At 41.5% G+C, this 24795-nt stretch overlaps 3 protein-coding genes across 9 annotated transcripts in view; all 3 read right to left on the bottom strand.

The window, feature by feature from the left end:
• Positions 1–8507, bottom strand: part of dclk1a (doublecortin-like kinase 1a) — a 43567-nt gene extending 35060 nt beyond the window's left edge. For 3 of the 7 annotated variants that reach the window (XM_041051061.1, XM_041051060.1, XM_041051063.1), the window contains exons 1-2: positions 8132–8504; positions 6878–7227 (exon numbers count right to left, since the gene is read on the bottom strand). In XM_041051061.1, the coding sequence (XP_040906995.1) occupies positions 6878–7227; positions 8132–8492 (711 nt within the window). In that variant the 5' untranslated portion in view covers positions 8493–8504. Of the gene's footprint in view, positions 1–6877; positions 7228–8131 lie in introns of all 7 variants that reach the window. The other 4 variants (XM_041051057.1, XM_041051058.1, XM_041051059.1 and 1 more) reach the window with 2 other exon arrangements.
• Positions 8508–12697: 4190 nt separating this feature from the next.
• On the bottom strand, positions 12698–17725 carry ccdc169 (coiled-coil domain containing 169). The gene is given in 9 exon segments (XM_041051074.1): positions 12698–13941; positions 14309–14403; positions 14964–15017; positions 15527–15625; positions 16530–16570; positions 16867–16977; positions 17306–17388; positions 17496–17602; positions 17604–17725. Coding segments are annotated over 9 exon segments (804 nt in total). The 5' UTR covers positions 17628–17725; the 3' UTR covers positions 12698–13751.
• A 69-nt stretch (positions 17726–17794) lies between these two features.
• sparta (spartin a) lies at positions 17795–24713 on the bottom strand. The gene is made up of 8 exons (XM_041051064.1): positions 24526–24713; positions 23149–23972; positions 21392–21586; positions 20787–20943; positions 20333–20527; positions 19884–20045; positions 19594–19684; positions 17795–18806 (listed from the first exon to the last, which is right to left on the bottom strand). The coding sequence occupies exons 2-8, from the start codon at positions 23944–23946 to the stop codon at positions 18545–18547; spliced, it is 1860 nt and encodes a 619-aa protein (XP_040906998.1). The 5' UTR covers positions 23947–23972; positions 24526–24713; the 3' UTR covers positions 17795–18544.
• Positions 24714–24795: the final 82 nt, after the last annotated feature.

The following is a 24795-nucleotide window of genomic DNA, read 5'->3' as shown; positions in this document are numbered from 1 at the left end:
GTATATCATCACATCTTGTTTGTTAGCTGCCTCCCTCTCTCTTTCCTCTAACTCCAATTGCTCATTCCTTCACTGGTTTCTTTCATCTCCCCCCTATTGATCTCTCTTCCCCTTCAATCTGCTGTCTTGAATCTGTTTTCAAGGATGAGTGTGTGTGTGTGTGCGCGCACATGCAAAGACATTGTGACTGTGTTGAATTAAGGAGCTGAACGTGTGGGTACACGTGTTACCAGAGCAAGAAGTGACAGAGGACGTACATGATACTGTATGAGGAGACAGCAGGGGGAGATTTCTTCATTACTAAGCTGCAGCTAACAAGTCTTTTCATTGTTGATTATTCTGATGATTATTTTCTCGATTCATCAATCAATCATTTGGTCTATAAAATGTCAAAAACTAGCATGACTTGTCTAGGTTGTGATAATTTCTCAGACAAAAAGATGACGTCTTCAAATGTCTTGTTTTGTCCAGAATATGAAGATATTCAATTTTGCGTCATAGACAACCAGCAAAGATTCACATTTGAAAGGCTGGAAGGAAGGAATTTTGGCAGTTTTGCTTAATAAAATGACTCATATGATTAATTGAGTGTCTGATGATGGACCAGTTGATTTATCAACTCATTGTTTCAGCTCCAGTAAGAATATAACCAAGGCATTCTCTGAAATATGGTGAAAACTCCATGTACTACAGACATGATGGGAAATATCTGTAAATACAATACCACTGCCGGTCCAGTTTAAATGCAGTATCAGAGGGGAAGGTAATGTGCCCTTAATTGCATTCACACAGAGTGAAATGAAGTACAATATGAAATACCATATTTGGGGTAATGTTTATAGAAGTTGCAGGGATTTTCTATTGGATCAAAATGGTGCAGTGCAAGAGTTTTTCAATGTGCTGTATCAAAGTGGGACATATTTTACAGTACATTAAATGTTAGCGCAAAAGATTTGACAGATGAGATATGTTGCCACCACGCTCTTTAAGTAACTGAGAACACAATCTTTTAAATGCAGATTTAGTTGAGAGAGATTAGAGAGTGAATGAGTCAGGAAGTGCATGAGTCAGACAGTGTGTGTGATGAAGTTGTGGTGTGACTAGGTTCTCAACAGTCTGCCGGTGCCCGAAACGTCTGCCATCGATCCTAATTTGGCAGCAGATGCACTGACTACAGACAGCTCCCCAATCTGCCACAGTCACTCTCTGCTGGTAGACAGAGACACACACAAGCTAACTGACTGACTGAAACAGAGTGAGACAGACAGACAGACAGAAAGAAAAACCTGAAACAACACGGCGTAAATAACCTGTTTACACACAAAAGAAGTGGTTTAAATGTGAGATGTGGCATTAATCAATGTCATTTACTGCAAATGTACTGTAGAGTACATTTGCAAGTACACTGTATTGTAGGTTGACACACATTCACACACACACACACATACACACACACACCCAGCCCACTATACACACATACACACACAGACAATGCTGCACTGACTAGCTGTGACTCAGCAGATCAGTAGGAGCAGATGGACTTTGCTTCCCACAATCCTCCTATGCAGAACAAAAAGTGACATCATCAACAGACAACCTACCAAACAGAGATTAAAAAATAGCTAAATGCTTTGTTTTTGGGCAGAACACAATCCCTCCACTTCATAATACGCAATATCTTTAAGTGAGGCTGCTGTTGCACCGTCTCCACAGTCCCTGCAGAGCTGGACACAGCCCAAAGAGGAGAAAGAGGAGACACAAAGGGAGCAAAACTAAGGAAAAGTAAGAGACAAACTGAGAAAACAGAAGGGAAAATCAAAAATGAAGGTGGGATGGCTGTGCAGGGACACACAGAGACAGAGGGAAAGAAGGTGGAGAGAGGAGGAGACAGAGAGTGGGGGAGAGAGAGCAATGCCATATGTTGCAGCTCTTGGATTTGGGGATGCGTGCCGAGTGTGCTAATTAAATGAGGGCTAAATAGCCGTAAAAACAATGGCATGTTGACAGGCAGACTGAGAAAAATTAACTAAAGGGGAGTGAGAGAAAGAAGATTAGGGGGGGGCATGAGCAGGTATGGACATGAGAAGAGCAAATTTGTAAACATTACATAAACATTACATAAGAGAATATGATATGATGCAGATAGAGAAGCAGAAATAGTAATGGGTGGAAAGAAAGTGAAAAGAAACTGGGAGACAGGGTGAAGAGGAAGGAGGCTGCAGAGAAAACAGGAAGATAAAAGGACATTAAAAGCTCTTCAGCCTTGCCAACAAGGAGAAGAACAGGCCAACAATGCGGTTTGAAAAGCGAGAGCTGCACTGCAGAGTGAACAAGTAGTTCATACTCACTCTTCTCCTACACATAACCTCTGTTTAATATGTGCCATTTAGTTAAGGAAAAGGACAAGAACTCTGAAGTAACTTATTTGCAATTAGAAATGTCACTACAAAAACAGATCTTATCAAGTTGAATGCAGAGCAGCAACATGTGTAATAGTAATACTGGGAGACATAGAGGCAAGTGTTTCCCAGTATTGTACTGGGAGCACATGAGTTTTCCAAGCAACATGACACAGTGAGGATCTCCAAAAAGGTCAGTTCATCAACATGCTGATGAAAAGGAGGTATAATGTTTACCTTGCTGAACATCTTAGTTTAACACGTCAACAAAACAGTTGAGGCTACCAGTAATATCAAAGGCTGCCTTAGTGTAGCGTAATGAACGTTGATTTCACTGGATATTTAGTTATTTAAAGTTAAATGTTCACCTCAAGTAGATAAATGAGATAGTACCCAGATAGAGTTCCAATGAAAACCGCTCACACAGTATTCATTGTTGGTGGAAGACATGAAAGACTTTTTTTTAAAAGAGGCACTCCACTGATTTTAAATATAGTTCAAATATAGTTCACTTTACTTGTCATGAGGAGTACAACAAAAGTTGTATAACATGTTCTGTGGCTCTGGGGAAAGCTTTCCAAACTCTGAGACATAAAAAAAAAAAAAATCAGGATATCTCGGCCTCTGCTGTTTCATTTTTGACCATTCTGGTTTTCAATCTGACTCTAGTGAGTCCCTTATGGAAGGTCAGTACGAAATGTCCAGAGTAACCTCAAACCCATTTTATCAGTGTTTACATATTTTCGTCTAAGCCATGTATTTCTAGTGTGGGCAGTCAGTGGTCAATGTGGGAATCATACTCTTGCCCATTCTCAGCCCACTGAGACACATACTGAAGGATCTCGTCAATAAGACACTCAAAAACCCCAGAACGCAACCAATCTTGGAGATAACTAAGTGGCATCACTTCATGCACTGGTTGGTAATTGCCTACAGTTAACAGCTAGTGATGCATGAGCAGAAATCTAGATGGGTCCATTAAAAAGCGTGTGTGTCACTATCTGTGCCTAAGTATGCATAAGCCTCGCGAGGCTCAAGGCTGGCAGCTGTGGTCCGACATAGCGTCTGTGTGTGCGTGTCTGCGTTTGTGTGTGTAAACAGAGCTTAGATGTATTAATAGACCAGCCATGTCCGTGTCCTAAGCCACTTATGGTTTGTCTACCTTCTCGATCAGACCAACACAGCCACACCATCTCGCCGTGATACTGTATGACATCACAGCAGGTCGGCCGGTTCCTAGGCAACTAGATCAAATCATCATAAAAACTGGCAAAGGTGAAGAGCTTGCCGAGAAATACGAGGTTGTGGTAACCCCAAAGGAGAGAGGATGGAGCTAAAAATACCACCTATCAGATACAGTGAGACCCGAGACAGTGGGAGAATCAATTCAGCAGTGGGGGTGGAACTTGATATATTCTTTCTCGCTCAGTTGCTCGTATTACAGACAGAAATATGATATCCAAAACCATCACAGTAGAGTAAGCTCCCAGTGGGCAAACGGAGTATATAGCACATATCAGATGCTCACAAACATTTGTTCACAGCTTGTCATATGGTCTCTCCTCTATCTCATTATTATCATCAGTTCTCCCCCAAATACAGCCAAACAGAAAATCTGTAACAGTGACAGAAGAAAATCGACCAAAGCCAATAAAACAGTATTAGCTGTTGTATTGGCTAGAGTATTTAAAAGTCACACACACATAAATGAAGAGGAATAATAAGAGGGCTGACAGTAAACTGTAGCAAAAACTCTCACTAACTCTTGGTTGAACTCTTATTCCAGTTTCAGATACCAAAAACATAATCCATTATTTATTTCAGCACATATTAGCTGCTGTATTTTTAACTTAGCTGAACTTCTGAAAGAACTTTAGAACCTATTATGAAATGAAGTGACAAAAAGTTGAGATTAGAGACAAAGAAAGAGAAGAGGAAATGGGCTGTGGGGATGTACATATAGGTATACATCCTGCCCCACTGTCTCTGGCCTCATTACAGGGGTTAATGAAGGCAAGAAGCCTGAGCTCTGGTTCTCAGATGCTCTCTCTCTCTCTCTCGGCTCTGCAGTCCTGCTGGGACTCAACATTACTGGCAGTCAGGCCCAGAAACCTACTTCTGCCGTAGGCTCAATGACGGACATGGCTCAGCTGACAGCAGCAGCCCACACACATAAAAACATGCACGCACACATGCATGCACCTGCACACACACAGACACACACACACATACTCTGCTAAACCCTTAAAGTAACCTGATCCATGTGCATACTCAGGTAATTACCTTTCGCACACTCCTGATATTGAATAACGTATACTCAAGTATCATTAACATACAATTTGTTCACTAGTCATCCTATCCCTCCTGCCTTCGCTCATCTATATGTTACTGTTATAATTTTTTTTTTTAATTCAGATGTATATCTAGGAATAATTCATGCAACTGTTAGTTTCAAAGTAACAGTGCAATTTCAAAAACATGTTTGATTTTGTCAGATTGTCTCAAATTTCATGGTATTGAGGTTTATTTTTCTGTTATGCTAAGCCTGATTCTCTCCCTCTCTCTTTCTATAATGGTTAACATGGATTAAGCACATTTCATCCTATGGAAAGGCTTGAGAGTTTGGGTTTTAGAATCCCTCATTCTTCCCTTTTCAGTTCTCTTAATAACATAATCACAAACGCAAACTCTCCCACATGCATTAACCCACGCACGCATACATAGTCACACATAAAAATGAGAAGCCCAGCCCAGCCAATTTGGCAGTGAGTGTGTTACCATGCCTACAGGCCTGATCAATACCATGTCTAAAAATAACACAACCATAATAGTCTTACTTCAAATCGCAGAGGGGTGAACTGGGCGAGAGCAGCATTTATTGTGTAAATGCAGCTGTAACCAGTGCAACCACAGAGTTACTGAGCATTGTGCAAAAGCATGAGTTTAATCCCCAACAGGAGGTTTCTCAAGGAAAACCTGATCCTGGGATTTTATTGGCTGGTGCTGGCATCTCACAGCAGGTCAGATCAGGAAATCTGGAATGACTTCCTGCTGGGTAAACAGTGGATCACCAAATAGTCAGCATGGCTTCAGACACAGGACGACATGCCAACGCCAATAAACAAAGATTAATCGTAAGAACCGGGATAAATGGTAACACGGAGCACTAAAACGGCAATTAAGGACAAAAGGCCCATAGGGCAAAGAGCATATTCATGAGAATGAGTCACAAATTGGCCATTTAGGAGATGATTGCTTCTGTACGACACAAAATGGCAGGATGCCCTTGACGTCAAACACAGTCTGTTTCAAAATAATGGTGCCATTCTGATGCTACTGCCAGGGGAAGTGTGGCTCTGTGTTGTTACATTCAATAACTTGGAGCTACAACATGACCTAGAGAGCGGCAGAGAGGGGGGAGCAGAAAGACAGACAGAAACAATGATGATGGGTGGTGGCATGAGAGATGGGAAGGTGACATAAACACAAACAGGAAGAGATCAGAGAGCAAAGGGAGGTTAAAAATATAAGCTGAAACCCTAACATGCTGGCAGAGATGCCATCTTTCTTTCTGTGCCTTCCCCTCTCTGACAAACACAATCAGGAATATGTGCCAGCAACAGAAAAAGTGTGTTTGACCTCATTTAACTGCAGTGCAGACCAGGTTCAGACCCATTTCCACATACACGAGAACACCTCTCTTTAGTGCTGTTGTGCAGAACATGTGCATTGGTCTATGCATACATATGTGTGTGTTTAATATTGTCTTAAAGTGTTCTTTTTATACTGTCTCCCTACACAGCTGAGAGAGGAAGCTGGATAGGTGGGTGGACTGTCAAGGGGGCAGGGACTCTGATTTATTTTTGTGTTCGGAGGCAAAGCTCTGGCACACATCGCTGCAGCGTGGGTGAGAACCCAGACTCCATTCATAGACTTCTTTCATCTTTACCTTCTCTCGACCTCTTTCAGTCTCTGTGTCACACGTCTCCACAGCTCTGGCTGTGAACGGGAACACAAATTTTCTTCATTCATAAAAGGCTCATGAAAGAAAAATGAGGGTGTCGTCATTTAATATTTATACATTTTGATTCTTCTATCAGCCTGTTGATCTCAATTTCCCTTCTTCAGTGCAAACACCAATGCAAAACCACCACCTTCATAAAAGAATAACTGTTAGTGATTTTAAATCTCTCTATCGCACTTTAAACCGCATCCAAAACAGCACAGAAAAACTTTCTCTTATCTCCGTGTCTGGCCTGTTTCTCCCTGTGGATCCACTCATGTGTAACAACAAAACACTGGCTTCCACCAACTGTATGCTGAATGAAGGCTAACAGTCTGCGACGTCATCCATGATAAAAACCAAGTGAAAGCCATGCCCTTCCATACCATACAAACACTAACGATTCACTCCAAAGATTTTTCTGCATGACACATTCAGTCCACTGATGGAAATAAGGAATGCAAAGATTTCTCACCAGTTTCCCCTCCAGGGTGTAGATCTTCTTCACCACTCCGGAGTCAAGCTTGATGGCGTCAGTGATGTCGGTCAGGACTTGTTCGTAGGAATGGGCCGTTTTCTTGTTCAGCAGGATCCTCACAGCTTTGCGAGGCTTCACCCCGCTCCGCACCACTGTCACAAGCTTCGGACGTATGAAGTCCTTGTTTTCACGGCTCTCAGGAGCGCCGGCCTTGGCGCTGCCCAGGGAAGGAGGGCCGCGGGAGGATGCAGCTGAGGCCTTAACGTTCACCGACCAGTTGGGGTTCACGTTTTTTGTGTAATCCAACTTTTTGTAAGCTTCAATGGAGCTGCATACATAACTGTCACCTGTAGAATGAAAAGAAATGATATGAGATTTAAACATGACACGAGAGATGAGAATCTCTCTTGAAGGAGAGGAGGTGGTTTGAGCAAAAATGGTGAAGAATGTGTAAGAATACAGAGAAGAAAATTAAAGAACAGATAGAAAGTAAACAGATAGTGTAACATAGGTTGGCTACTTTATTCTGTGCAACATTTCCTAACCATACAATTTTTATTCAAGCAGCAGCTAGCATAACACTTTGCATTAAAACTTACAAATATAATGATATGGAATGTTTTGCAGTTTGCTTTCCATACTACTTTTCATATTTTTTATATCCTGTATCAACCAAGGATGATGTCAACAATTTACAGCTCTTACCATGTCACTCCTCATGACGCAATGATATTGGCATGTAAGTATTAGAGAGTACAACAGACCATGAGAGAGCTCATCTGAGCTGATACATCACCATATGGCCCTCAAATGAGTGATATAATCTACAGGATAATAATCTACAGTGGGTGTAATTGGATTAAACGTTTTTATAGAGCATTGCCCATAAATTAGCATGTCGATGCCTGACTCCAAACCAGCCTACAAATGTAAATGGGTCTAATTGTGGGGACTGATCACATTTTTCTTAGTCTTAAATTAGTTACGATACACAGAAGGGAGATGAGCAGGGAAAGATCAGATAACATGGCAGCTGACAGGTCAGGCAGTGTTTGCTCTTTAAGAGAGACGAGACAGCACAGACAGACAGGTGTGTCCAACTAGACTTTAGATTACATTATAGAAGCTGAGCCCAGGTGGATGAGAGAAAACAGTCCCGTACTGCAAAGCTTTCACATGTGACACTGTGACCACCTAAACCTGCACATTTATGTGTGGCCCTCCAGGTGTGCAGTATAGTTCTACATTCACCTTCTACCAGATGATCAATACTGGTGATCTTCTTGGAGCCATCCAGGGTGTAGATGGTCCGGACGCCCTGGGGGAGGTTGACGTTGTCGGACAGGGAGCGGGTCAGGTCAGCCAGCAGGGCGTCAAAGGTGCGAAACCTGTCTGTGGAGATGGCGTACACTATCCCGTTGAAGTAACGGTCACCGTTGCGATAGAAGCGGACCTTTTTGGCTCTCTTCTCCGAGCTCAGAGTCTTCAGGGTCCGGGTCCGGTACAGGCTGCAGTGGGCGCTGTGTGTAGGACTCGGCACCCCGTTCATCTTCGCGCTGGAGCGGCCGTGCCTCTGACCTTTGTCCCGCTCGTCGAAATGCTCCATCTCCATCTCACTGCCGAGGCTCACAACTACGGCTTTACTGTCTAGGGAGGCAAAAGGGAAGGGGGGATGATAAGGCGAAAAGTTTTTCAGTAAAGTAAACAAAAGCAATAAGTAAACAAAAACAAGAAAAGGTAGAAACAAACCGAGGAGAGGTTTGGACGGCTGATAAAGTAAGCCAGCCGGTGTCCGTCCCTGGTTCAAGGTCTGAAAATAACTCCCTAATGACAGATTAAGTGCTCTTAAGCCGAGCAGTGGACAGTACGCTTCATGACGACCCACAGTGTCTGACAGAGAGCGCCTGAGTTTGTCCTGAAGCGCAGATGGATGGAGAGAGAGCGACAGTCACGAATCGATAATAGCCTATTAATTTGCCTCTTCATAAATATTCAGAAGCTCCGCGCACAGACAGACCAACTGCAGCCTTCATGAGTTGCCTCACATAAAACTGCGACCCCCAAAAATAAATATTATTCCACTTTAAACAAGGATTAAAACGTGGAAGATGTATTTTACTTTTTCGCCTTGGGATCAAGAATCGCGAATCATTACAAAAAAGGAGAGGATTAAAAAAAAAGATTGACAGAATTCATCACTTTTATACTAGCTAATAATAATAATAATAATAATAATAATAAACAAAAATGGCATTCTTACCTACACGAGCGATTAACGCTTCTGTGACGGTGACCTCCAGCCTGACTGATGTTTTATTTCCCTGTAGAGATGAAAAAAAAAAGAGTTCAGTGAGCTTGTCGCCTACAATGGGTGGTGGTGAAGTGTGATCCTGTCCTGGCTGCAGTGAGCCCCCCTGTGAGTCCCTTTGTTGTCCACCACCAAAGACCAGTGCTTGTGTGTGTCTCTCTGTGTGTTTGTGTGTATGTGTGCGTAGCGAGCAAGAAGCAGAGGCTGAACTGGAAATGGACTAGGTAGCAGCTGCTTCCCCTCCCATTCTCTTTTCACCCACCTCTCTCCTCCTCCACGTCACTCTGTCGTGATTTTCATTCAGCGCCCCCACCCCTCATTAGGATGCAAACCCACGCTTCCCACCCGTGCTGGGGATGCTGCCGGTCCTGCAACCACCACCACCACCGCCCCCCGCTCCGCCCCCCCCGAGCCCAGAAGACACGCGTCGTCTTGGGGGGGGGGGTTGATTTTTCCTGAGGTAATTTCAGAGCTTTTCCTTTAAAGCCACATCAATCTGATGCCCAGCGAAGACAAACAAAAATCGAAAAAGGCTTATTTTTCTCCTTTCTTTGACAAAATACTATATTTCTGGAAAATTCTCTGGCCACAGAAGTTACCTGAATCACCTTTCATACCTTAATTGATCTATGTATTCATTTCATCTTCATTTCACATACAGGTTAAATCTACATGTTTGTGAATGTGAATACATTTTCATCAAAACTTGAAATATAAGCTGTAGCCTGTATAGTTTGGTATGTGAGGGCTAATCACATCTCTTTAAAACCTTGAGACTATAAGCACAAAGCAGCATTTGATGTTTAACCCACAAGAATGTGTGCACGTGAGATGTTATGTAACACACTTACTCCATTGTATATACACACTAGGGGTCTAAAGGCAGATGAAACCTAAACCACCAAATTCAGACTACGCACAGCAGCTTTCACAATGACACAAATGCTGTGTGACAAGTCCGATTTTTACCCAGACCCACTTGTTCATCTCTTGTGTGAAGACTAGGTTGGAATCACATGTCAAAATGGCTTTCATGTTGACTTACACAGGACTCCGTAAAGCAACATGAAGGGCGAGAGCAGAGAGCTGGAGAGGATGCTGCCGACTCATTATTATAAGTTTGTTTCTTCCCGTAAGCTCTGAAGTTTGTCTGTATGTGACAGCAGGAGATGGTCTATCTGTGTAGTGGAAGCGATAAAGACCACTGACCTACATCCTGTCCTCCAGAGACCACCTAATTCCGCTCCATCACCAGTCCCTGATGTACTATACGAGTGTGTGTTGCCCAACACATATCTGTGCCAGTGATGGGGAAAGTTACAGCTCCAGTCTCTTAAAATTCTCTCCTCCTATCATTGTATTTACTGTGGTTTAAAAGGTGAAACACACTGTTTTATGTGTTGAACATTTCACTGCTTGATTATAAAAATGTTCCACTTTCTTCGCTTGTATGTAATGTTTGTGGCATTTGTTATTATTATTACGGCTTCTGTGAGCAGACCTGCTTGTGTGAACATGAATATGAATGCATCAAAGTGTGTGACAGTGACAGAAAGGGAATTTTTCCTCCCCACACACAGATTCTTCTATTTTGAGGAGACACACACACAGGGACCCAGTGTGCGTCACAAACTGAGGGATGACAAGGTGTTCCTGTCTAAATTAATCCTGGGTAAACAGGGCACGTGTGGGGAGACTGTCTCTAGACCAGTGCAAGAAAGATGGAGGACAAGGGAAGGACACAGCCAAAGGAAGGCCATGGTCTCATTTCCAAAATATGAACGTTGATATTTGTTGGAGTCCATATGTACTCAAATAACAAAGCAACATATAAAAATGACAAATGGATTTTAGCATCGCTAAAGTTTGTGGCATTTCTGAGGTTAAAGAAGATAGAATTTGAGGCCAGTCTGGTATTGGATCATACATTGTGAGAAGCTACTGCACTTTTCAGAATAATCAAGCATTCAGAATATAACGGTTTATTTACGTCCTCATTTGTAATAGTTTTGCAGCTGACTAATTATTGACTGGACAAAATAAAAATCAGAATGATATAGGTATGGTGATATTGCAACCATACAAATGATGTAATGGGTGCAATTCTTCATAGAGGTCATCTTTGCTCCTGAAGCATGACTAGGCAATTTCCTGAGATTCAATTAACTTGTATATAAAGAGATGGGGAATTCTGGCATTTGTGAGTGAGGCTATCAAAGTCTCTTTGTGGACACATTTTATTTTATTTGTAAATTAAACTATACAGGGCACATTTAATCTGGATCGGACAGTTTTATGATCTGCTACCCGTCATAAAAAAGGAGACATGATTGCTGCTTTTTTTATGCCAAGACCTTCTCTCAGTGACTCATGGCTTCCACTTTTTGACTTTAACAGTTGTTTCAGTGACACTAAGAAACACAAGTAAAACCAAAATTTAGCATTTCTGCATGGTCACTGATAACGAACACAAAGCTGGAGCTCGTTGAGATGTGGATAGATGGACTGATGATTCATTCTGTGGTAATTCCCATTTAGAATAATTCTGAAAATTAAAGTGTCTTGATTTCACAGCCAAGGAGAGAAATTAAACCCCGCCCCCCCCCCCCCCCACCCCCTCAGACTGTTTACAGATGCTACAAAGATATTTTCCATTCTGTTACTAATCACTGCATCATCATGCTACGGTAATTTCTTAACAATTCATACAACACAGTATGGTGTGTGAACACGGGGATGGCTGTAAAATTCAGAGCCTAACTCTGTAAATTCACATGCACACGTGCACTTGCAAATGTGTCTTCTATATACACATAGATGCACTTGCACATACACTACATTTTTTGCAGCACTCTCACAGCAAATACAGAGAGAATAGCTTACTGATTCAGCATGGGCAGGTAGCAGTAGTGTGATTCATGGTGTTTTGACAGATACTGTAGTGATTTGTCATCATGTTTCACCTGTCAGCAGAGGGGGCGGGATGCAGTGAGTGGTACAAAAACGAGCTTGTGCATGGAACAGAGAGGAAAAAGAGAGGAGAAGAAAGAGGGAGAGAGTGGTACGCTGCAAATGTGCTCACTCTTTCATCAGGCAACATGGTCTGGCTATCTTTAAATTAAGTCATTAATCTAAGACAAACAACCTGTCACTGCAGCACATTTAGGATTGTACACCAACCCAGCCAGCCGTACAGTTTCAGAAACATAAGTGGACCTGTAAAGGAAAAACACACCCTAAAACAGAATTCCCACCATGCTTTTCCAATTATTTTAGACAGTAAAGTCAAACACAGAAAGAAATGTCTCCTGTAGTTGGAAATTACAGTATTAGTCTCAGATTGATGATGTCATCAGATACTTTTTGGAGTTATTTTACTGAATGAATGAACCCTTTATACCATATTTGAGGTACTACATCCAAATTAGTTGTAACATATCTGTGTCTGTATATAAAGGTTTTGAATCAGGTGTTTTCAAACTCAGACTTGTCAGTAAAAATATAATACTTTTATTCATTCACGTAAGGAAAGTGTTGAAGGTGGGGCATTGAGGACAGTTCATGTAGTCTAATGCTGGGAGCTTGGTCTTTGCCCTTCTTGTTACTTGCTACTATAACATACTGCCATGCCAGTCTTGGACATAAAGTGGTAGAATAGGTAACACAGAATTCAGCTTTATGAATTGTTATTTGATGTGACCTCCATGAGCTAATTAATACATCAATGAACATACAGACCAATCAGTGAAAGACAAATCTGTTATATTCATAAGACAAAGCTAAATGGAAAAGGCAGAATGATGAATTCATGCTGGTTTTGCTGTTAAGACCAAGTCTTTTGTTTCAATTCAGTGTTTTAAGGCTGACCAAGAGTGAACCCATCCTCCACACTTCTTCATAAACACGAATGAAACAGCTTCTGGCAATTTTCATATTGACTATTGGTTCTTATATGGATACAGATTTCTTACACCCACATCTATAAAGGTGGTCAGTGGGTGGGATGGGGGAGACTGGTTGCTCTGTAGATGAACTACATACAGAGAGAGTGGTAGATGTGGTGCTGCTTACGCAATGCAAGTCGTAGGAGGTGCTTTGTAAAAAAAAAACTGCAGTGACACTACAAATGTCAGACTCAGCAGGCTTCTGGCACATTAGGAGGTGACCTCACTACACTGAAAGCCTGTAATATTCCTCTCTCTTAAATATTTCTCCTTACAAAGAAACGTGTAAGAAAACAACAACGCCAGACTTAATTATGAATGACATTTTACACTATGAATTCAGTGTAACACTGTATTCGCCATAAATCGTAAAATAAACGCTGAATTAGAACACTGACTGTGGCACATGGGTCGAAAACCTACACAGGAACTGCACTGTTTCCTCTCAATCCACTTTTGAGAAATGTGAACAAAGCAATAAGAAGCTGAAGGACATTTAAGTACATTCTGGTGATGACAATATGAGTATGTTAAATAATTGTACTGCAGTCATTCCAGCATACCCAGAAGACAGCAACATCACTTCTTTTTTTTAAATGGCTATAACACCAGATTGGGGTTAGGGATTGTTTTTCAGGTAGTGCTTTAGGGTGGGTAACCTGCTTCCCCTTTGGAATTTCTTCTCTTCTTTTCTCTCTGCTGTTGCTCCACAAACACTTTCTCCTTTCACATGCGCTCCTCCTCCAATTTCTTGTCTTTCTTTTCCTTTCTTAGAATTAGCCTCTGCATTCCTGCTGGTCTCCTTCCCTCTATGCACCAAGAGATAAAAGGGAGATAAAATAACACTGGGAAAACTTCTCATTGTTGCATTATATTTGGTAAGTCAACATTAAAGCCATCACTCAATGTTGCTTTCTACCTTGCTTTTGTTGTTTTTAATTAGGTAGTTCCATGTTTATACTATACAAGTGATGTAATTTTGCGTAAGACTATTATTAGTGAAAATAAATAAATAACAGTGAAAATAAAAACAAGCTGGCATCAGATTAAAGCATTGTTATTTTATCTATGTGAAGTGTATAATATTCTGTTTTTGTTCACTATTTTATATCTCTACAATCATTTTTGAGGCCATAGTTTGTTCATTGCAATTGTTATTGTGTCCATCACCTGTACCTGCTGTGAATCACTGAGCTCCTCAGTTTACTGTCTGGTGCCCTCTGTGGTTGAGTGGAGTACTGTCTTCTCTGGGCTTCAAGGGTGGAGGACAGCTGTGGCAGTGGACAGTTGATGGGTAATTACGGTAAGTGCACTTTCAGACAGATAAACATAATGTTTAGCCCTGGTTCCTGCCACATACAAACAGATAAACATAATGTTTATCTGTTTGTATGTGTACTGTACAGCAGACATGAGCCAGTAACATGCTACTTCAGACATAAAGACTGGTCCCTAAAATGTTGACAGAGAAATGTGGTTGAGTTTCTATGCTGCTGCATTTGTTTCAGCCTGGCAGGAACCAGGGCTGTTGTAAGTCCTTGGCTAACCTTTTTCGTTGAACATGGAGTCGCCTATTACATAACTAGAGAGAAAAGTACTACAGCATGAATGAGAAATCATAATTAGACCTGAAAGAGAAGAGGTAGAGAGTACACCAGTCTGCTCTTTATACTGTATTGACCTTTTGTGGTTCTTAACATGGCAGCAATTCTTCAGCCTGGCATGTATTATTCCGTGATTTGTAGTCTCTAGATTTGTTTTGAGAGCTACTTGCTTGATCTGCCACGGGTTTTGAACACTTCTGTTGACATGGATGAAAGGAAATGCTTACCTTAGCAATTTCTGAAAGGTAGGCCCTTCTCTCATCGTTGGTTTTATGAAATGCCTTATATGTGAAAGAAACAGAGAAGGTATGGTTAATCTGTCTGCCCATTGGTAAAGTGCTTTTTGTGTGTGTATTTCAGAAGTCTCCAATGTTAATGAGCGACAGATTACAACAGGGATTACTGGTTGCACATGTTACGTGCTAAAACCTTCATTCAGCTAATATCTTGCTGTTTGTTGAGCAGAACAATAAACAAAGAACCAAGTCGCTAAACTAAGTGCATATTGGTCCAGTCGTAGCAGCACAGGACAAAGGTTAAGGTTCGATTTTTGCATCAACGGCTATTAAAAAATAAAGAATGCAAAACAAAAATATCAGCCAAAGCTTTTTCAATCCTTCGCTAATGATGGTAATTTGCAACTGAAATATTTATTACCTGGAAAAATTTAAAGCTGCTTGTCTAGGAAATAATAAAACTGGAAAAGCAGCCATTATGACCGCAAATTATACTCCACGCAAAATCCCTCAAACTGTGCTCTATCAAGTGGAACAGCCGAGACCACCAACACCTTTCCCTCCTGTTCAGTTCTGAGATGACAGTCCATCAGCTGGCTCTGGAGGTCAGACTTCTCCTCTGTCAGGAGCTTCAGACGCTGTCGCAATGTTTCCTGCGGCAAAGTGTTTCCATTAATTAGCAAAATGCATAACAAAGAGGCCACAAGCTATAAAGGTGTTGTGCTGCCGATGTCTAATTACAAATCAGCTTGTACTGGAATTACACTGTGCTGTCCACGAGGATCAAACAATAACAGAATACATGAGTACAAGAATGTACTCATGTTTTCTGTATAATGTGTAATACTCATACATAATTTAATAACCAAATAAACACATTACAGCTGACATTAAAAGTATCAGTTATGGTATCTAACAGAAATACATTTATTTGTTGATGCAAAGCAGAACTATTCAACAGCTATATGGGCACTGATGCTAAGGAACGTATCAGAAACCTCTTCAAGCTTCTCTCCTTGGAGCTGCAGACCCTGTGGTCCTAACATTCACTCACTGCACTAATTAAAAATAATCTATAATCTTTTCACATACTGTGTCATGCTCACAGTTTCACTACAGATCTTCAGCCCACAATCTTGTGGTCACTCCACTGACACACTAACGAGCATCTGTTAGTTTTGCCTTAAGGTACACAGACACACATATTCTGTACTGTGCAACCTTTTCAGTGTGTAGTGTGCATTTGTGTGTGCGTGTGCGAGTGTTAAAGCACTGTAATTATTGTGCATTACTCTCCCATGGTTTGTAATCCCGTGATTACAGTGCTGTGATTAAACTCTGGTTTATTCAGCCTGCATCAGCGGGAGGATGGGGGGGGGGGGGGGGGCAACTGGCATTACAATCCTCTCTTTCCTGCCCGCCTGCCTTCTCATCTCACTCTCAGTCTCTGGCTCTCTCTGCTGGTATGTGCACCTCCAGCTCACTGTGGATGATCTGATTTTTATTTAATCTATATTAAATGATTTTATTTAATCTATATTAAAACAGATTACTCACTACTGGCATGTCATCATAAGTTCGGATGGAGGCCAATCGATCTGTGAAAAACAAAAGAGTGAGTGAGCATTATTAACATGGATTAAAACACACTTGCTTGGGGTGGATGAATATATTGGTGTCTTTTTTTTAAGTTGTTGTTATATACTAATACAGTTTAGAGTGAAGACTGATCTGAAGAGTCCTTGGGGCAGTGCCTTCATGGGATTTTGGGAAGCTGTAACTTCCCTTACTTGAGTATGGGAAGTGTCTGTCAAACAGCAGCCATTCAAATGCAATAACACACAAATTAATACTACATCTGATCTTAAAAGCTGACATTAGCCGGTGAGCTTACCCATGGGGTTGCCCCGTAGGTCCTCCAGCCTCTCATGAATCAGTGAGATCTGTCTTTCCAGCTGTCCATTTAGCTCTATCTGTGTCTCATACCTGGTCTTCCACTCATTCTCTGGTACAGCAAAGTGAACAGAGGAAACTGTCACACACATACAGTGGCAAGAAAAAAAAAACGTGAACCCTTTGGGATTTCCTGGTTTTCTGCATTAACTGGTCATAAAATGGGGTCTGATCTTCATCTAAGTCACAAGTATGAAGAAACACGACGTGTTTGCAAAGAATGGAAAGAATGATGTCTTCAAAATGGACAAGAACAATACAATCATGTGTTTTGTTACTTAGAATACAAAGCATTTGTTCATTGTTGTAATCTAGATAAAGATCTGACCATATTTTTGATAAATGTTTATATATAAACATGATTTCAAAGGGTTACTCACCCTCTCCATCAACACTGTGCAGTCTTTCTTGCAGCTCACACATGGTACTGCGCAGGTCAGACACCGACTCTTCCAGCATTTCTCTATAATCAAGAGCCAGACGATGCTGTGATTTACGCAGCGGGTAAACAACATTTAATCGCCATCATGTTAAATTCTTAAGTATTAAAGCTACTCCAGACAAACTTACTTCATTTCCCTCTCCTGCTCGAGTTCTGCCCGCAGCCGTGCCAGGTCGTATTTGCTGTAGTCACCCTCTCCAGTCATGTTTCTGCGAATCTGACATCGACCGAGGAAAAAGTTTGTGGCTGGCGGTTTCCATGGAGACCGCTGTTTCCGACTTGTTCAGGCGGCGTCGGAGCGGAAACCGTGGCGCAGATTTAGAGGGAGGTTTCAAAATAAAAAGCCCATCCTCGGTTTGAAACGACAGCGCATTAATAAATCAGTAAAGTACTCCTCTCTTCACTACAAACAGCTGATGTTTTTCTTTTTTTTTTTTTTTCCCCCTGCAAGCAGCCATTTTATGAAGCTCATTTCGCGCTTAATTGGGCCTGAAAATCAACGTCCTCTATATACACGGCTCTTAATTCAACATCCTGCATAAACAGCCGATAAAGGCCAGTTGATTTATCTTGCAGAGTATGAAATTACAATACAGAAAACAAGCAGAGCTCAGCGCATCTATGAATGTGTGTGCGAGTTTAGTATTCTATATACGTTTGTATGTTTTGGGGGTTTTTTTTGTCCCTCTCTGAGAACTCCTCAGACATCCCATTAAGGAAAATATGTGAAATTTATGTTATTTTTATACACATTTTACATTCTTTCATACATATATATATATCAATATAAAGGCTATAGCTAAAAATGGGCCTTTAGCTGTAGCAAGTAAACAGGTTTACTAGTACAGGTCCTCAAAAATATGGACAGCATATACAGAAAACACAAGCTTACACTACCACCTACCACAAACATCATTAGTTTAGTTTGAAAGTTTACAATCACAGAACAACATAGCCATAGCTGACCTAGAGATATTGATAACCTTTAAGTAAAACAGCGGATTGATTTAGGCTGATTACTGTGTTTAACTACCTTCTTTTTTTCCTCCATAATTAACACAACAAAATATTTACTCCAAAAATGAGCGGTCTTTACATACTTTTACAAAAACTGTAAATGAGGAAGCGACCCATCAATCTGAGACCTTCCAGTAAAGCAATAACATCCTGTTGGAATCTATTTTTTCTTCTCTTCCTCCTCTTTTTTCTGCACTTCGTTCTTCTCAGTCTCTGCTTGATGTTCTTGTTTCTGTGCGTCCTTCCCCTCAGTTTCTGCGGACTGTCCATCCGAGCTTTTGACCATGGCCTTGGCTGTTGACTTGCCTGCTGTCTTCAGCATGGCTTTGATGCCCAGATTGTCAATGTTGAACGCAGTCAAGCCGACATTGGACACTGACTTGAGACCTGTGTCAGTGGCTTGGCCTGCTTTATTTCCATACCTTCACCACAAATAATATGGTGGAGTTAGGGAAGAGTGGTTTGGTGCAATAAAATTAATGAAAATGTGCACAGTATTGAAATGCTTGAGCAAGTGTGTTATATTTGTTCTGTCATCATTCCCGGCAACACACTATAGTTCAAGAAAGACAGTCATATTGCACTATGTAGTAGTTTTATTAGTAACAAACCAGGAGAAAGGGCTACAAGTAGTGTGAACAGCAAGAGCACCACCACCCAACACAAGCAGACATTTAGCTGCAGTTAACATGGACAGACCAGGAAAGACACACACATGATGAAGTCAAAAAAAGAACCCAGAATTAACACTTTGTCCAGATATAAACTAATCAGTAAAAGTTCATTTCTATGTCTGTTGTTGCATTAGATTTGAATTATGTTTTGTTATAATAGGGTTATTTTCTGACTTGATCAGTTAGTGAAAAAAAAGTGTACAAAAAAGGGCTGAGCAAGATCAGCAGATAGTTCACAAGTCTTTGCCTTTACTCCCCCGTGCAGTCATATGTTCTTGGACATGTTTAACAGACTCTCTAAGCCCCTAAATCTGAAAAGAAATAGGTGTGAAAGCAGGTCAGTTTCCCAGCGTACCAATGAAGAAAGCAGCACAGTAGGCAACTGTAAGACTGGTTTCTGATCCAGTGTTCTACTGTGGTTAAAAGTGACCAAACAGATGCAGAAATAGGCTTAAAACAAGCTCTACAATCATTCATTAATGATTACAGCATTTCTATGTACAAAGAAGCAGAAAGTGGAAATGTCAGAACTTACTTGTACGTCACAGTTGTGACTGTTTCTGATGCAACACTTTTGCCAACAAGCTTTGCTCCGGTCTCCAGACTGGACCAAACAGCAGACAAACCTGGTTTGGAAGTAAATGGGAAAAAAAATTTTCTAAAAAGACTTGGATTGCCCATATTTAATCAAACATTAAAAATGCCAAAACATGACTACACTGACCTTAGAGCTAATGATGAGAAAACAGTGTAAGACAATGTACAAGTATGTGTGTGATAATTTAAATTTATGCTTGATCCTGGAATTTTCTGTTCAGTGTATACCTTGTATACTGCTGGCTGCCACAAACTTGGCTCCATCTAAGTGGGAAGCTTGGCCATCTTTGCTCTTCTTCATAGACTCAGGGACTAGCTTAGCGCCATGTTTCTTCACATGCGGTGCCATCTTATCTGCCACGTGTCCTGCCACCGTACTCACTCCATTAACTGTAAATATACACAGTTATACAAGGAGAAGCCCACATATGGATACACAGTCATATTCATTTACAGTACAGGAAACTAATGACATGCACTGAAATAAAAAGAACGAAAAAATGACAGAAAATCAAGTATTCATCAGGGTTTTCTTTTCTTTCTGCAAAAAAAGCAGTTTGCATCTTTTCCACCATTTTAGCCAAGTGCCCTGAAACAGAACTCTGGGCCTTGTATTGTTTGTATGAATGGTTATGTTCTGTGTTTCTAATCCTTCATATTTTGGTTTAAGTCCTTACCCAAGAACTGACTGACTCGCACAGCACCCTCGGTGGCCTGCTTAGCAACCTGCAGACCTTTGTTGACACGGGGGCTGACCTCTGAAGGAGTTTCTTCAGGGGTGATGCGGTCCCGGATCTTGGCTGCTCCTTTGTGAATGGCCCTACCTGTGGCCTCTGCTCCTTTTGCAAACCCTTCACTAAACCGCGTAGCTCCTAAAATCATACACATTTTGGTTGATAAATGTACATTAGTAAGTTGTGTTTTCAAAATATCTTTTGCAGGTAAATCAAGAGGCAGCTAAACAACATTGTCATTGCAGAACTGAATCCTGTTCAGGAGAGCTTGCTGTGACAGTAAACAACTCCCTCTAGTGGTCATTTTGTAAAACAGCTACTCTGACTACAGCCTATGTACAACATAGTGTAGTGACATTATGCTTTCCTTTATTAGGACTCAAACTTACAAACACACCTGACAATATTCCTTGTGCCATCTTCTCACTCCATCCAGGAAGTGGTAGTTTTTCCTTATCCCCTGTCGGCACTGTTAGTTTTGTTTGCTCTTTCGGGGGATCAAGGGGAACTTTTGCACTCAGGTTGATGACCTCTGCTTCTGCCCCGTCTGGACTCTGTCATGGAGTACATTAAGTCAAATGCTATACAGCTATTAGGAGAGGATGCACAATATATTGATTTTAAAATGTGTGGACACCCAAACAGGTAACTCACTTTCCTAGAACATGTTTTCACCCACAACATAGGAACTATTTTGTTCTTCCTGAAGTACTGAGAGATAAAGTGGCACAAGCTGTTTATATAAAAACAGTTGTGCATGCAGTGTAATGAGGTTTCAGTTTCAGCAGCACAGAATTACATTTTTTGAGGCAGTAAAAAATGGCAACAATGCAAATGGATAGCTATGTGTAACAGTAACTTTAAGTTGAACAGGTTTTTATGCTGTGAGACACTCTCTTCAAACACAGAAAACACCCTAAACATTCCATACCAAAGTATTTTCTCCACCCACATGCATACACATCCTTACATTTGCTTAGAATACTGACAGTCAAGACTGACCTGGACCCTGAGCTCAGCAAGCTGTGAGAGTAAGTCCTGAAACATCTCTCGGTCAGCAGCAGGCAGTTCAGAGGACAACACAATGCCCACATAGGACCCTGGAGTGTCTGCCAAGGAGTCAGGGAACATGAAGATCCCAGAGTTAGCCAACAGCACTGGAGTGTCTGTTGTCAGTGGGTACAGCCAGTCACACACCTTGACAACACAAAGACATACAAAAATAACGAGGTTATTAAAACAAAGACGTATTTATTCTAAATGATCAGTAGTTGTAGTTGATTTAAATTAAAAGTAGTAGCATCCACTTCATATCCACTATTCTTAACAATAACATTCAGATCTTTGAAATTAGACAGAAAAGCAGGACATGATGGCTTCTGTTGAGTCTGTATGTGCGTCTCCAAAGGGAAGTTCATAAGATGTGAACTGAAAATCATCCCCTGTCCAATGATATTTTCCAAGTTAACTTCAAATGTGAATGAGTAGTTTCTCGTATGGCCTAAAGGATTAAGTCAGCTGGTTTTGCTTCTCTTGCTCATGTCTCGCTTAAGACATGAAAATGCATTGTCATTTCCCAGCAGGCAAAGTGTCCCCTACACCATTGTTTTCCACACTCAAAGATGCATTACAGGATTTTAGCCCCATCAGGGCACCGAGACATAAAACAGACACAGTCTTGCTGCTGCATCGTGCCACTGGTATGCCGCCCGACAGAATGACCCCTGTGAGGGCACAGGACACTGACCGGCAGCACAACAGAAGTGCAGAGTCATCTGTTAATGGGACCATTGTCTTGCCGGGAAACAAAGCAGAACCAGAACACAGGAGAGCAGCCCACCAGCCTGGTGTGGTAGGAGTCATGGGGTAGACAGCAGTATACAGAACAGCATAATGCACTCTTTGTAGAGGCGCCAGAAAACATAATGGTTGTTTGCAAGTTTTATATTGGCTCAATACAAAATATGATACTGATCAAACATAAATCCATCAGATACACAGTGGTTCAATATCATCAATTTAAGCTGCAAATATATTACGTTTCAGTCAGTTTACGAGACAACTGACTGAAAATTAATTAACTATTTTCATGAACAACTGATCAAACAAAAATGCCAAATAAAGTCACTGATTCTTATTCTTCAAATATGATGATTTACTATATTTCTGTATTTCTGTTTTGTATGACTATAAGCTGAATGTCTGTGTTTTGGATCATTGGTCAACAGTTGGGGACATCACCTTGGGCTCTAGGAAACTGCAGAAAATAATCATCAGATCAATCACAAATTAAAATATCTATTAGTTGCAACCCTAATTGTAGTGTCCTTAATCAGTCAACAAATTCTGTTCAGATACATACAGGCGTGAAAAACCCTCTTAAGTTATGAAGCAAAGAAAATATTCTACATCCAAGTCAATGTTTAGAGCTCAGTTTTAACATGTTTGATTATGTGCATATGTTGTCAAACTCAAAGTGTACTAGGGACGTGAGCATGGGGATACATCACCATGACAACACTATCATTCATACGCAGGGCGTTTCTTTCTGACTTCTTTTCATCTATACATCAACATAATGTCTCATGGTTAGTTATAAACGTGGTCTGATAGTAATGAAGTGGTTTCACCTGCAGTAGTTTGTTGTCCACACCTACTCACCTCTAGGGCACACGCCCAAGTAAAATGCTTTCCTGACGTAGCATACACATATTTATTATGACACAGACTGTACTTATTATAACATACTGTATACTTACATCTAGAAATGCTGCTGGTTTTCCAGCAGTGGAATCCTTGTGCTCACTGTCCATTGTGATGATGCGAACATACCCTGGATTAGACAGGGAGCTGACCTGTCCATTTGGCGCCACGAAAAACATCTGCACCCCAGAGGGAATGAAAAGCAGCTCGTTTCCATCTCGTCCTGCTCCAGTCTGCTTTCCTGACCCGAAGCCTCTGCCAGCAGGACTATAAGCCAGGCTCTGGTGCCCGTCTGTGGGCTTTGGTGTGTACGCTGGAGGCTGGTCCCCTGGGTTAGCCATGCCTATAGTTCCTGGAGCCACTGCAGGGAGTGTGTATCTGTGTGTAGCAGCAGGGGAAGCAGGTCTGACAGGGGCTGTGTTTGGGGTTGGGGTTGTGCTCTGGGTCGTGGGAGGAATGGTGGGGTACAGATGGTGAAGAGAGCTATGGGGAGGCTGACTGTTACGTGCCAGGTCTGGATAAAGATTGGGAGGAAGGTCCATTAACAGTCGGCTCCTCTGGCTTCCTGTTGTCAGCTGAGAGGTATCCAGGTCAGAGAGGTGAGCGTTGACAGTACTCAGAGTGTCCCTCATTCTCTGCTGAAGCTGCCTGGCTGTGTCCCAGGCCACTCCCTGCTGCCTCTCCCCCACAGTGGGAACGCCCAGTCCTTGGGTAAGGTGCTGTCGGCCCTTTCTGTAATACTCAAGGGCCTCTGCTTTATTACCGGCGTCTTCAGCAGCCAACCCACGACTCAGGGAATGAAACGCCAGCTCATACTGGTCCTTGATGAGCAGCAGCTCAGCAGGCTCAGCCATAGTGACAAGTAGATGGGATACAGAGACTAAAAAGACAAGAATGGAGGCAGAGAATAAATCAAGACAGTACCGCCCAGGATTTCTTAAAAATCTTTAGTTATTGGTGCACTAGAGTTTCTTTTTTTGAAAATTAAAACTTCAGTTTGTTCGATAGGAGATAGTTGTTTATAAGTTAAAAAAAACAGTGAAAAGAACTGAAAGTATCTGTAACCACGATATGCAGCTAAACAAGGTGTGAAAAAGAAATTCCTTAAACGCCATGGGTGAACACCTTGACTGGATTCTCAGCACTGGCATTGGCACACTGGCAGGATCACGAGGATGCAGATGATTTAATGTGAGAAAAATCTTTGTAATGTAATTGCTGTTGGCCTGTGTCTAAGGTTGTTAATGGCTTTAGCGAGCCAACACATCAGGTTTTACCTGAACAACCTGACCACGGACTTGCATGTGAGGTTTCCAGACGTGAGAGTTACATGTAAAGTACCAGGTTTACACATTACCAAACTACAAAGCCTGTAACCTTTTCAGGCATCATACCTGACCAGATGTTACAGTACCAACTTAAATCTGACTTACCTTCAGCCGAACTTTGATATCCCGGGAAAAAAACAAACAAAAAAAAAAAAGATAAATGACTGGTTTCAGAAAGTCCTTATTTCAGTTTTCCACAGGAACTCCGTTCTTTCATGGCGCTGTAAATGCCGACTCTTATCAACGTGGTTTCTCTTCTCTCACTGATTTTAAACTGACGCACGCCCACTAACGAAACACAAGCGTCAAGTCAAACAGAGAGACAAAAAAATGGCTTCCGGCTAACACTTTCAAAATAAAATCGATAGCTGCACG

The sequence above is a fragment of the Toxotes jaculatrix genome, chromosome 12, assembly GCF_017976425.1.
Source record: "Toxotes jaculatrix isolate fToxJac2 chromosome 12, fToxJac2.pri, whole genome shotgun sequence".
Taxonomy (NCBI): domain Eukaryota; kingdom Metazoa; phylum Chordata; class Actinopteri; family Toxotidae; genus Toxotes; species Toxotes jaculatrix.
The sequence above is the reverse complement of the archived record's forward strand: the minus strand, read 5'-3'. Positions and strand labels throughout refer to the sequence as shown.

Excerpts from the sequence above, each read along its gene's own strand:
- sparta (XM_041051064.1), bottom strand. The coding sequence starts at position 23,946 with ATGGCTGAGCCTGCTGAGCTGCTGCTCATCAAGGACCAGTATGAGCTG. Across the intron at positions 21,587-23,148 it reads AACCAGCAGCATTTCTAGAT|GTGTGTGACTGGCTGTACCC; the intron begins GTAAGTATACAG and ends TGTGTTGTCAAG. Across the intron at positions 19,685-19,883 it reads GGCAGCCAGCAGTATACAAG|GTTTGTCTGCTGTTTGGTCC; the intron begins GTATACACTGAA and ends CTTCCAAACCAG.